The 14,355-nt window shown below is 43.0% G+C and overlaps 1 protein-coding gene across 7 annotated transcripts in view; it reads left to right on the top strand.

Annotated features, from left to right (window-relative positions):
• Positions 1-1,899: 1,899 nt before the first annotated feature.
• atp8a2 (ATPase phospholipid transporting 8A2) overlaps positions 1,900-14,355 on the top strand; it is a 66,561-nt gene continuing 54,105 nt past the window's right edge. For 4 of the 7 annotated variants that reach the window (XM_080794129.1, XM_080794130.1, XM_080794127.1 and 1 more), the window contains exons 1-3: positions 1,900-2,134; positions 5,739-5,849; positions 11,948-12,092. In XM_080794129.1, the coding sequence (XP_080650255.1) occupies positions 2,095-2,134; positions 5,739-5,849; positions 11,948-12,092 (296 nt within the window). In that variant the 5' untranslated portion in view covers positions 1,900-2,094. Of the gene's footprint in view, positions 2,135-5,738; positions 5,850-9,252; positions 9,352-10,709; positions 11,323-11,947; positions 12,093-14,355 lie in introns of those variants that run through there. The other 3 variants (XM_080794131.1, XM_080794133.1, XM_080794132.1) reach the window with 3 other exon arrangements.

Here is a 14,355-nt window from a genome sequence, read left to right as displayed (position 1 = left end):
TCGGAATTTTGCGACGGAGTCACAGAGGGTCAATAATTCCCAGAAAATCTGTAATGTTAATATAAAATGTCCACGAAAATCTTCATGGGGGCTAAAAGGGGCTATTTAATTCTTCATGGGGGCTACAGCCCCATAGCCCCCACAGACTCGACGTCGTTGGCATCAACAATGTTGGAGGGCACTGAACAGTTTCTCACTATCCACACTGGTGCAAGGAGCCCAGGAATTTTGCAGCAGTGGGTACTTTTCATGGTGGGAAGCCGTACTTGGTAACTTGTCTCCAGTACTGGAATAAGGTCTGGATGTTTGTTCTGCATCCTCCAAGCTGTTCTTTCTGCCACCGTGCCACTGCTGCTTGGCTGTGCTTCCATACGTGGGCCCTAACCTCGTTTCCATGGTAGAGAAATGTGGGGCCTTTTTCCCCCTCACTGACACCCCCATCTTCTACACCTCTTGGGTCAGTGCATCCTTTGCATGCTTGATGCACTTGTGAAGCATCTAAAATGAAATTAAAAAATAACCCTCTCAAACAATAATTTCCTCCATAGTGTAGCTAGTGTTTGTTATACTTATATAGGTTTGGTGTCATTTTGTTTTATTCTGTCCAATAGGGGACACTCTTTGTTCATTGTTCGTGCAGATATCTTAATCTTTTTATGTTCAAATGTACACATTTGTACTTTGAAATGTGGGTCCCAGAGAGTGGCAAACTGGCAATACACATTTTGGATTATTCCTTTTGTTCTAACACAATGACCCCACAAACTAAATATATTGTATAAAACAAAGAATTGTCTTTCTAAAAATGTATAAGCTGATGAATTGTGTATTGAGGGTTTAAGTTGTGGTCTGATAATACACAATTACATTAATCCAACATATGAATATAGAAAAGATGTGTAAACAAAACAATTACACAACACTGACGACAGTGCTGTCAAGTTATTAAACTAATTGAACTCTGCAACACATTTCTTATACAATATGTAGGCCTAGCTGTCACTGAAAAACAATGAAGATCCATGTTTTAAAGAATCTGATCATAATCTCTGACACAAACATTTAATCTGCATTAATTCCAGTCATGTCATCATTGTCATGGCACCAAAAGCACAGAAGAATGTGAAACTGTCCTCTGTTCTGCCACATTAAGCCCTATTTTCCCATTTCCTTTTTTAAGAAATCAAAAATGTATTGTTTCAATTATTTTATTTCTTCTTTATTGTCTATAAGACATGGACGTTGTGTTGGAAACAGAAACACAACAGCTAGGCTATAATTCACAGATAGATTGCACTCATTGAGTGAACAAACAAAGAGCAAGACAGACCTCTAGTGGACATTAGAAAATATGAAAAGGGCATGAAATAATACAATTTTGAGAAGTCACTTACTGAGTCACTGATAATTTGTATTTCAGATTTTCTGTTATTTTGTGAATGTGGCCCTTAATGTGGCCCATAATAACTTCTGTTTAAAATTATTTCTAAAATATCTGTCAGCCAACAGACTAGAGTCATATGTAGAGATAGGATCCAAAAAGAAGCTCGCACATCTCCAGAAATTCTACAGGTGCTGGAGAAAAAAATTATATATATATATATATATATATTATATATATATATATATATATATATATATATATATGTGTGAAAAGGAAGGGCTGTCCGCACACACTGTGTCTGCTCCCAGGATTTTATTTATTTAGTACAAAATACTAAATTGTACTAAATATTTTTTTTCCTGGGAGCAGACATATCCATATGTAAACTGCTTTAAACCTGTTTTGATCTATACCGTGCGCGCCGCGGCGCCAGTAGCAGCCATATGGCATAGACAGGCGGGGGCGCGCACGCCTGTCATTAGTCGAAGCGTGCAGACGGCGTTGACAGTGAGCAGGCCGAGTCGACGTCAAATACAGCCCCTCAGCCCTGCCACAAACAACCTCTCCGGTTCCCCCGACAATAATGATCCTTCACCAGCGAACGCAGCTCTGTCCCAGGCCCGCGTCCCCCTGCTGTGTCTGCGAGCCATGAGCATGCCATCTCTCCGGTGTCCATATTCCAGCCTGTCAGAGACCCGTTTACCAGCAGGATGTATTTCAACCGAAGAGGGAAGAAGATACACAGCGAGGGTAAGCTTAATAATCTTGTTCTCATTTAGGGGTCAAGTGTTCACCCCAAGTAGCGTCGACGCCCGACGTGACAGCGTCTCGCTGCTGACCATTCTAGCCCACTTGTCGATTCATTCATCCCAGTAGTAAGCTAGGCTACATTGTTTTGCGGAGTCGTAAGATGCGGGGATATTTATGAGGCCCTATATGTCCCAGCCACACAGGTGCGCGGTTGTGTTTGGAATGAATAACGGAATTTGGGATGGTGGGGGACTGCGGCACGGACGGGAGCGGTGTAGCTCCTCTCGTCCCAGCATGGGGGCGTACAAGCCTGGGTGTTTTGGCACCCGGGTCTCGGTTTTGGATGCGAGGGACAACGGCATGCAGGTGCCTCAAGAAAGGCACTGTGTTGTGTTCTTGTTTTCAAAGTAGCCTTTATATGAAGGTCAATGTAGTACGCTACTGAAGTCGTTCCCGTTGGGAGCCTAATTATTTGGCCCATTGTTATAGCTCGTGTGTGTGTGTGTGTGTGTGTGTTTGTGTGTGTCACTGTATGTGTGTGTGTGTGTTTGTGTACTACACACACACACACACACACACACACACACACACACACACACACACACACACACACACACACACACACACACACACACACACACACACACACACACACACACACACACACACACACACACACACACTCACATTTCATGACCTGCTTAGTGATGGACATACATTTTTATATTTTTGCCTATAAAACATCACCAAGTCAAGCTCATTACCAACGCCTACCAACGACTTAAAAACCATGTGACTGTTTAGAGTGCCCTTTATTCTAAGCTTCACCTGTGGAGGTCATGAGAGAGCCCAGCAATCTGCTGTCAGGATTCAAGCAAAGCCATACTGTATTGAGTGTATTCATATGTACCGCATGCATTTGTATCCCTAAATCAAGTAGATTTTGGCAGACAATGCAAACTGAGGTGAGGAGGCAAAAGCCATGAAACCTTCCATGATTCCAAGCATTGTAGCTTGAATAGTAATGAATACACTGCTTTTCAGCTAAGGAAGATGATTGGGACAGAACTGTAAACATAAGGTGGCAGAACAGGAGATATGATGATGTGACAAATGGTGAGCCTGCTGCTTTAGTCAGGCCAGGCCATTGGATTGGATTGTCCTGGAACGGAGCTGCACGTGCAGCTGGTAGTGTGGCTTTTCAATGGGCACATAGGATTCATTGTTTGTTGTTGTTGATGTTGTGTGTGTGTGTGTGTGTGTGTGTGTGTGTGTGTGTGTGTGTGTGTGTGCGTGTGTGTGCGTGCGCCTCCAGCCGATTCCAGAAATATATAGAAAGACATATAGTTGAGAATGAGCTGAGATGAGCGCCAACTGGACCACTTTCTCCAGGCATTGAGAGTTTCTAGCCTGACAAGTTAATACAATATTGTTTCCTGCTTCTCATTCAATGGGTGGGGGATCTTTTTCATGTCTATTACTTTGTAACTCACTGTAAGCTTGCTGATGCCTACACATGCCATGCTCATGGATGCACTTAAAGGACTGTGAATGCTCAATACAGTCATTGTCTATTCCTTCAGCCTTTGAACAGAAACATACTGTAGGCCCAGGCTACTGTTAGCCACTAATGGCTTTTATTTTTCTGTTTCTCCTAACTAGACATTAAGTGTTACAAACTGAATAATTGAGTTAGTGTGAAGTGGACGTTTGAATTTAGTTCATAAATCAATCTAGGGCTTGTGTGTCTATTCTTGCCTATAAACCTTTCAAATCAATATGCACTTTCTAAAATGCATTAAAATATGTACCTTTTCACACTTGACAACACAAATATTCGAAATGGGTCAACGTTTATTCTGTTTCAGTGTTTGTGAATATCAGTATTTAACAGATGGACTAAAGCCCAAGCGGTTCCCTAGACAACGGAAGCACGACAACAAATATTCACGGAATTTGAGTGTGTCTCGAGTGAGTTTTAAGTCTCTGCAAGTTGATTTCAGAATCAGGATTATTTTTATTGGATTTTGTCTCAAATTGTAATGCCATACTGAAATCAAAGACCAGCTGAAATGTGTTTCATGTGTTTGTTTGTTTTTTTACATTTTTGACAGGTACCAGTCATCATTGGTTGAAATACAAAAATATTAATACATTTCAACCAATGATGACTGGTACCTGTCAATTCCATCTAGAGGGCAGTGCTAGTCTGTTGTTTATCTACAAAAATTGCGGCTGGACAAACTCACTTTAAAGTTAAAGCTATACTGTGTAACCTTTTGTCTCTCTGAAAGAAAAAAATATATTTTTTTATTTTAGTATGAAAATCTTGGGAATATTGTGTGGCTTATGGTGATTCGGTCCAATATTTAGTTCAGTGACCATGGGGCTAAAGAAGGTTCAGAAGCTGTGTTCACTTCACATTCACTCTCATTGGAATGAATAAACTCCAACCTGCTTTCCGTCTCCTAAAAACGCATTGCCATATGTTTGTTTTAGCATAGTCCTAAGTCATGGGAGTCGATGTGTTTATGAGGCAGACTGGGTCACTATACATTTAGAGGTGCTGACACACACTCACCAGTAAGAGCGTAATGCATATTTTTAGATTAAAGCTAGACAGTGGTCTAAAAACCTAAGAATCCATTTGGCCCAGAGAATACATTTCCAGGGACTCCCTGCTACGTCTCCCTCCAATGTAAAGCAAATGGAATGGGAAGCATTCCGGCATGAGTGCCAGTTGGTCGTTCATGCCATCAGCCTCTCCATGGTGTGTTGTTGTCTGTAATCTCTTGGAGTCTGAACTCTTCGTTCTCTGGTATAATTATCATCCCTTGTGGAGTCAGTGACGTCTACAGCCACCAATCTGTCACACACACACACACACACAGTCACACACACAGTCACACACACACACACACACACACACACACACACACACACACATTACGAATTTAAGATGTAATCAATCATTCTGTAGAGGAAACGGCAATCACATACATCTTGTATTCATGATGTAATATGATATATAATTTAGTTTTGTGAGCTAACTGGGTTAGACATTGTGCCGAATGATTCTGTCAAAAATAACTACACCTTTAGTCTCAGTGTGGGCAATTGTGGCCTGCAGTTTACGTGTTGACAGGTTGTCATGGCTGCTAAGCTGTTTGGGAAATTGAGGTAAACAACTGCAGCCAATGATGTCTTTCCTGAATATTAGGTGCAATTACATTAAATAGCCACAAGGGAGCACTCTTGGACAAGGATAACATTGACATTGAGGCACTTTGGTCAGGACCTATGGTCAGGACAGGAAACCATTGAACCTCTCTCCTCCACACATGGGGTTAACCAACAATGTAAAATCACACTTCACTCAGCACAAAGCACGCACACACACATGCGCGCACACACACACACACACACACACACACACACACACACACACACACACACACACACGCGCGCGCGCACATTACACTCATGCATTCACAGTGTGGATGTTTACCCACAAGTGTTCTGTGCGTGTGTTTGGCTGTGTTACTGACTTCCTGTCTTGTGTGTGTTGTTTTCTCCCGTGTCGGCTTCTATCTGGTTCCCACAGAACAGTTAGTGTTGACCACCATTAGACAGGAGTCCCCTGAGCTACAACAAGACCCAGGCCTGGGTGCCGGCGCCATCGTGCGCGCCCGCCTCGCAGACAGGTTGGACAAAAGTGAGTTTGCTCTAATGGACTGGATGGTGCTCCGTCTACACCCCCAGCCCCCGTCTTCCCTCCGCTTTCTTCTGCTCAGAGTCATGGGTGCATGTAGCCACGCAGAATGGCCCAAACAGCTGCGGGGGCGGGCTCCCAACCCTGGCCCCAGAGAGCTACAAGGTCTAGTGCTAAATGAGTGCCGTGGGTCCCGGTTCATATCTGTGGAGTGGAATCGGAGATGGCGGTACCGGTTGGAGAACAATCATTGTGATTCCCTGTAGCTCTGAGGGGCCTGGTGTGATGACCACTGAGCAGGAATTTTAAAGCTCACTGCATGTTCTTGTAGGTACTCTAGAGAGATGATGTGAAAGCTCACAGACGAAGTCAGGCAGATATAGACAATGGTTTTGGTCTTTTGGCGACATGTTTAAATTCACATTCTTATGCGCAGCTCAAGTCCCGAGTGTTAATTTAACTCTGAGAGTTGTCTGTAAATGTCAAAAGTTGAATTAGCACTCAGGACTTGAGGACACAAGAATGCACATAACATGCATATGTGCACATGGCATGCCTTAGTAAAGCATGTGCATTGCAGCATTCATGTACTCTATGTGATGTTTTGGGGAGCGGTTGCATGCTGGGAACTTGCATGATCTATGTACATGTTCATACTGTATATGCATGGCTGTGTGTACATTAGGGTCAATGCGTGTGTGCTTATAGCTGTTACAGTGTGTGAGTGCATATGCAAAATTGTCATTCTGGCATATGACGGTGTGAGAAGGTGTACATTAGTGTACTACTGTGTGTGTGTACTACTGTGTGTGTGTGTGTGTGTGTGTGTGTGTGTGTGTGTGTGTGTGTGTGTGTGTCTGTGTCTCTGTCTGTGTATCTGTGTGTGCGCGTGGCGTTCTCACCTGTAGGATGGATTAGCAGCAGGCGAAGTTGCAGAGCAGACACAGAGAGGATTAGCATCTTGTAAGAGGATTTCGTTCATAATTCTCGCATCGTCCCTGTGGGAACTGGACCCAGTGGCACCCCGGTGACCAGGTCTACCTGGACCTGTGATTACGACCCTTAGGTCGCCTTGGATACCAGCACGACCATGGGAAGTAGGGGTCAGGCGACCAGACAAGGCTCCGTAGGTAACAGTTTCCTGACCGCACAGAGGGATCATGCATGGGCTGGATAGAGCAGGAGGCTAGATGCATAATTGGGACAGACTGAAGAAGGCTTACTATCACTGGTCATTTGCATGTAACTTAGCAAGTGAAGATTTAACCTACATAGCTTTGAGTTAATAGTACTACTCGGTTCTCTCAATGCTTAGGAAGTATTTCATTGTAGTTATTGGTCTACAATTGCAGTTATTAGAAAAAAGCTGTTGGCTCCTTAAACGGCTGAGCCTGGGTGAAAGACCAGATTAAATGTGTAGACATCTCGTCTCGCTTTGTTTCATGCAGTTGAGAACACAACACTGGTAGGTGGGTTAATTGCCGCTGCACTGATACTGGTTGACATCTGAGTCACCTACTCCTGACTGAAGGCAAGGGCACAGCATGGCAGGGTGTCTGGTGAAATATGCTCTGCCATTCTGGCCAGTGTTGATGAATTATGCAGTCTGCAGCAATGCATTATTCAGCAGCACGACCGGCTTTTTAGTAGTGAAAGTTTGGCTCCGGGCCAGGGTATCTTGGGTTCTACTACCCTAAACATCAGGCTGGCTTGGAGCACAAGCTGTTATTAAGCACATGATGAGTGAAGTCCAGCTCAGATGACTGGTTTGATGGCTGATGGATTAATCTCAGCTACCTGTCTAGTGTCTAAATTGTCATGAATGAACTGCCCAGATTCTTTCCGCAGATCTTTCTTTGAGCCAATCACCATATATGCTTGACCCCTTGTGTGATATGTTTTACTTCTCCTGTTTCAATCTTATGACCCGGGTATTAAAGGCTTTATTAATTTTCAACCCCTGTTATAATCATACCATGGTTGCTGCTGGCTAGTGGCTACCATCCTACAGACCATGCCAGTTTACAGGATGAATCTTTGTTAGACTCCTCAACCAGATGGGTAGCTTGTAGGATCCTCTGGCACCTGAGGTCAGGGTGTTCGGTGAGAGAGGATCGGTCTAGTTTTACCTGCTCAGGTGACCGCTGTCTGCACCTGGCCAGATAGTCTGGGTGTGTCATGTGTAAATGACCTCTCTGTGCCCTGCCGTGGTCACTCGATTGCTGACTGGACAGCAGCTCGTAATGAGTTACAAAAGTGACTGTGTGCCTCCACACCATCAGAGATGAGTAATGAAGGCATTGATCCACCCAGGAATGAATCGGTGCAGGAGAGTGTTGCTGAGAAGGCCAATATTGATCCGCTTGGACTGAAAAGGATTGTGAGATGGAGAGAAAGTGGCCAGAGAAGAGGAGGGGATGGATTGAGCAAATAAGTCAGAGAGGTGATGGAAGGGAGATGTTCTTGTACTGTAAATATAAATCGTGTGAGTAAAAATAGCACAAAAACAGCCGACCGTGAATAATGGTGTTGGCAGAGTATGAGCATCCATTAGGATAAGTAAGGTATATTAAAAGCCAAGGTACGTACTATATGATGACAGACTAACAAAAAAGAGGACATGACAATGAAATGACACGAGAAGGAACATGATGATATAGGAAAAGAAGAAAAGTTTCTTCATAACAATTGTAGAATGGACAAGAAAAGACTTTAGATTTAAAATAAATAGATTTAAAGCAGCAGCACTCGCAAGCTTAAAGGACAACTTCACCCATTTTCAACCTATATTTATATAATTGGTCCTCACTAATCATCATTATAATATGGTACCATTTTTATTACTTATTACTTACTTACTATTCAGACTTCTCTGGCTGCTTTCAAAAATATTGTAGTTAAATTATCCGACTGCAAAGATAATTTGGCTGTTTTTAAGAATCTGTCTTGTTTCATGATATGATTTGATTAAAGAAATAATCATGAAACAAGGAAAATAATAATTTCATCTGTCTCAATAAATGCCAGATTTAACACTTGTGTGCCAGTGTTGTGCACCGAAAATAGCTCACAGTGGAGCTTGTAGATCAGTTGATCTATAAAATCAGTTGAGCGCAACTATGTGCAATTATGTGTCTTCTTGCAGTGAAGCAATGGCACTTCATTGTCTTCACTTCACCAACACCAACCTTGAACCACCCTCAATTTCACACTATCATACTTGACCTGAGCTCTCAGTGGGCTAGGTGGAACACTGAGCTGTGATTGTGACTTATGGCCCTGTGGGTCCAAAACTTTGGTGATAACCTGGTGAGGAGATAGGCTGGTTATTACCAGTTTTAACTCGACAGACTTTGACCATAGTGCTCTCCCTTGTGCAGTGTGTGGGATGTAAACATGGACCGCAGTAGGAATTGCACATGGAATGACGTCAAACGTGCCTGTAAACCTCCTGGCATGTGTCTGTTGCACCCAGACCTGATATGTCTCATTTAACAACTTAAAAGTAGGGTATATATTTCTTTGGTTACAATAAATTATAAATAGCTATATATTCTGATAGTAATCATTGCTATAGAATGTTTGTTCAGTAACAGGTCCTCCCTCCCTGTCTCTCCAGCTCTTTAGTAAACAGAAATGTGTATCCAATCAAGGGAGAGAACTGAAAAGATAGAGAAACTGAAATTGGAAAAGATAATTTGTTCTCAGCGAACATCCCGTGGCTAAATAAAGGTAAAAAAACAAACGTGTTGAATTTCCTTCAAAATCAAAAGGTCCATCTTTGATGATTGGCTTATAATGAAACAAAGATTGTGCACACGTTTGCACTTGGGAAAGCCCAGAAGACCGCAAACTAAAACAATAAGACAAAGAAATAAACAGACAAAACTTTAAACTGCTACTACTATAAATTTGAAGCTTATGAATGGCTATACATATATAATTTATTTGATGTTTATTAGAGCTGGAGTGACAGGGAGACCCCTGTTACTGAACAAACACTATATCAATGATTACTATCTGAACATACAGATTCAACCTTTTAACTAAACACTTGATCTCTTTTACCAAAACATATCACTTATACCCTATACCTTTAAGCCCTATACTTGTTCATATGACAAATATTGCTGCTCTACGAGCTATCATTATATGACCTTGTAGATTGGCTATTTGACATTTCTGAAAGATATTTTTCACATTTCTGAAAGATTTTTCAGTTTAACACCAAATCCAAATTAAATTATTTGAAAATCATGCGTTTCCTGTGAACGGGCTTACCCTTTCCCTCTCTATTCTGTTTCGATAAGAAAGAGAGCCTGATGATTTAATCCGCTTGGCACCAATACCTGTACTGCCCGTTGATTATGAGCTTGTAGATCAGCTATTTTTCCAAATAGCCACTTTAAATTGGCTATTTGGGGCCCCTGGGGGTCCCTGGCCCCCAGAAATACCTGTTCCGAGGTCGCCGGATTTCACTGGGGCAGAGTACTGGTGCCGAGCGTTCTCAGTGGATATGTGCTAGATAGGTTTGTCTGGGTCCATTTACTCTTCATCACTCTGTCACTGAGTATATGCTATGTTATAAAGATCTCGTCTATGGGCTGTGGGCCCAGCCATGCATGCAGGCCACTACCCTTTCAACAGTGAATAAATTCAATCCGCGTATAAAACCCTGCCCAACTGTTATAATTTTTCTGAATTATTGATGCAATCAGCCTGCTGTTGTTTTCTGTTTCACAGTAAACGCACTATACAGAATGTCAAGAAATGAATGGTATCAGCTTACCTGCAGGCTGCTTGCTAGGCTACATCATGCAAACAACATGTAAAATCATTGCTACCAGCCAGGTCCCTAATTTGCACGTGATGAAAATGCATCGAAATCGAATGCTACATAGGCAAGTCGAGAGTGAAGTGAAAGTGCATGGTGGACCAGAGAGATCCGCTCGAACGTGATCTCTTGATAGATGGCTCCGGTCCCGGGGATGTCATTTGAGCCGACTCTGTGTGACTGACTCTGTGTGACTGACTGACTGCAGAGCGTAGCCTACAGGGGGGAAGATACGAGAGGCTCCTGGCCCTTTAAATTAAAACGCGGAGCCCCAGCTTCTCCCCCCGCAGCCTTCAAGGAGCTCACAGGGTTCCTCGCGGGAAGAGAAGCAGAAGCAGTCCGTGGCGTTGTCTAGACTACCACGCACCCACCCACCCGGCAGTCAGGAGGATCGGCTCAGCAGCATCACATTTGGAGGGCGAATAATATAAAGGGGCCCAATGTCGGCTCTCAGAAGCGGCAGACGGGCGGCCAGATGACGACGCGGCGTCGGGGTTCGGTCGGCTTGTTCTGCTATCATTCACATGGCTGTTCGTTGTTGGGAGCTTCGCTGACAGCAAGGCCGACAGAGGACAGACGACAAGAAGTGACGAGCGGCGCGCTGCTCCATCTGTCGTCGCCCGGGGTCGTTGAAGCAGCTGGGTAAACCGTCACGACTCACGACCAGACCTGTCCCGTCCGTCCGCGTGTCTTTCCGTGCGCTCCATTATTTAGCGCAGTCGAGAGTGGAACATAGGCTCCACAGATGAGAGGGAGATGGAGATGCATGTTGCTGCTGCTGTGTAGCGTGGTGGTGGGGGACGGGGGTCCGGGGGTATAGTAACAAAAAAATGCTGTTATAACGCAGGGCAAGTGTGCCGCAGCACTTCTGTGCTACTTTCCCTCCGAGTGACCGTTTATACATGAAAGTAAAAGTTCTGCTAAAACGGGCAAAATAAACCCACCGTGTTTGTTTCGGCGCCTTTGTGCGCCCCTCAGTCAGCACATTCATTCTATCTTGCCGGGTTGGAGGGGGTGGGTGCATTGACGTGCGTGCATTGACGGTCCAGCAGCAGCTGAAAGACAAGCCAGTGTTTATAATGGGTGAAACGTCACCGAATGAATCGACCGCCAGCTTACATCAGCACACACTAGTAGCCTTCTAGTATTTAGTGGCTCCACTTTTGAACTGTAAATCACAATCTCTTGTCGTTGTCTTATGTGTCTCGCTGTCTCACACTGCACTTACCCCAAGCCTCGCCTCTTTCTCATCAATCGAACGGTGCAGGACCCGCTTGCTCGTCCGCCGGATACCGCAAGGCAGATGATGAGATGTCCGGGACCACATCACAGGCGGATCCCGTAGACGCCACGGCGCGGACGGTGCTCCTTAACCGGCCCCAGACCACCAAATTCTGTGATAACCATGTCAGGTAGGTGTTTCAGTTTTCAGTTGTTTTTTTGTGCCTTTTTAATAAATTTTAGTTAAACCTGCCATGGGCAGGGGTCACCAAGCCAGTTTGTGATAGACGTTTCCATCAATATTTAAATATTCATTGCCATGGACATGCAAAACAAGCCCCAATGTATATATAGCCGGTAGCCTACTAATGGACCCTTGATGTGCCATAGTGTCTATCTGATTCTACTCTATTCCACTGCACTACACATTAAAAATAAATAAAGCTAAATTGTTTTGGAGGAAAAGTCGATCTACAAGCTCACAACACAGATTTTGCCATGGCATGACCAAAATTGGGATGTCTGCAGGGTAACGTGGTTAGCTATTTTTGAACACCTGGAGACTGGGAAGTTACCCACTATACTGGCAGGTGGCAGTTCTGAGACATGTTAAATGTGGCATGGTCCAAGTATATTCCATGTTTGGGATTTCATTCAATAATCAGGTCTTATCAGTACATACAGTGCTTCCATCATTTGATTGCAGGAGGAAATGGGTCACTTAGCTGCAAAGGTGAATGGGTGCGTTTACTTCATATTGTTATTACAGCTTGTTTATAGACAGATGGCTTTTCAGAGGACTGTGTTACTCGACGACAAGAGGAGACAGTTCTACCAGTTCTACCAGTTAAACTAGTTTTTTGTTTGTCAGCGTAGCTTCAATATTTGTGGAACATTAAGGTGAACAAATTAATACCAACAAACTCGCCTCAACACAGTCGCCCGGGCATACAGCCGGCGGAACTGCTCAGGCTGGTATTCCTAAACGTAACCTAAGTAAACAATGCTTAAACGGTTGTTGATGTCAGCGGAGGACCATTCCAGATAGGTGAACAGGTCATGTTGAAGAGAAAGTATGCCGATGGAAGAATGGAAAAAGGCTTGAGAGTCAAAAATAAAGATAATTATAATGTACAGTACACGCGATGGGTAATTAATGAAAGGCATGGCAGGATTTAGTGTGACAATAGTTTAATGCGAAGGTGCCTAACTTTGATCAGAGGTGAGGACTAGATGGTGAGGCTGTGGATCAAGGGTTTCAATGGATTGTGCTTGTTGAGTCATTATAATTTAGTTGATGTTTGTTGTTGGCTGGCCATGCAGGCTCTATTAGTAGTATATCTTTTATTGTTATATTGCAAGTTCCAATAAAAACTCAACTGAATCACAGCTCTCCATTTACAACTGGCTATATACTCTTGAAGTTCTATTGATAAGGTTATGTAATAACTCACTTATTAAGTGGATGTTTGCAACTTTGGTCTGTAGTCCCACAGAGTCAGACATGGTCAGATGACACAAGAATCTTAACAGATTTAACAGATGATTAACATGACCAATTTTCTTAATGAATACTTAATACCGAAAGTGAAAGCCATTAACTACCCTCAAATGTATGTATATAGATTGCAGGCAGCAACTAAACTGTGTTTAAGTTAAACAAAATCTTTTCTGAGTTGCACCATTTAAATTAACTGTTGTGAATTTAATCTAATTGTTGCCATTAAACGGCTATGGATTACAAATAGCAGGGCAGTTTATACTTCTTGAAGACTCGGATGGATTTGTTCCATCAAATAATTATTCCATGGACTTGCTTTGCTCCAAAGACAGCATGATCTGTGCAGATGCAGGTCAAGTGGGCACTTAAACATTGTCAGCACTTTATAATTTATAATTTAGTTATTTAGCAGACGCTCTTTATCCAGAGCGACTTACAGTAAGCAAGGTAAACAGTAAACACATACCTCAAATGCATAGCAACAGACCTCAATTTTAAATTGGCTACTTCTTCCATTAAATTAGTTTTTAGAATAGTTTTTAGAATGCAGTATGCTTTAGAAAATGGTCAGATGTAAATCATGTAATGTACGGTATATGAGTAACATGCATTTTACATCATTATCAGACCTAAATTTACCCTTCAGCTTCTTGGTTGCCTAAAAGGACTGGGCTGGGCTATCCACAGGTTATATAGCAATTAGTAGCAATTGTAGGCATAATATTGTATGTATTTGGCTGCCAATTTATAAACTAAATGTAGGCCTTAATATAAAATGTTATATAAAAGAAATGCATATATATATATTGTTTTTTTAATGGTGCCCAGTGTTCTCAGATGTCCACTCTTCCGGTTACCATGTGTCCTACCACATGGTTTATGCCTAAGCCATGGCTCATGGCTCAGTCATGACTAGTTGAGGCGAGAATCAGGACTACAAACAAATGCGCATG

Source organism: Protomyctophum bolini (assembly GCF_963924005.1).
Source record: "Protomyctophum bolini genome assembly, chromosome: 21".
In the NCBI taxonomy this organism is placed as follows: Eukaryota; Metazoa; Chordata; class Actinopteri; order Myctophiformes; family Myctophidae; genus Protomyctophum; species Protomyctophum bolini.
Note: the sequence above shows the minus strand (reverse complement) of the source record. Positions and strands in the feature narration are given on the sequence as shown.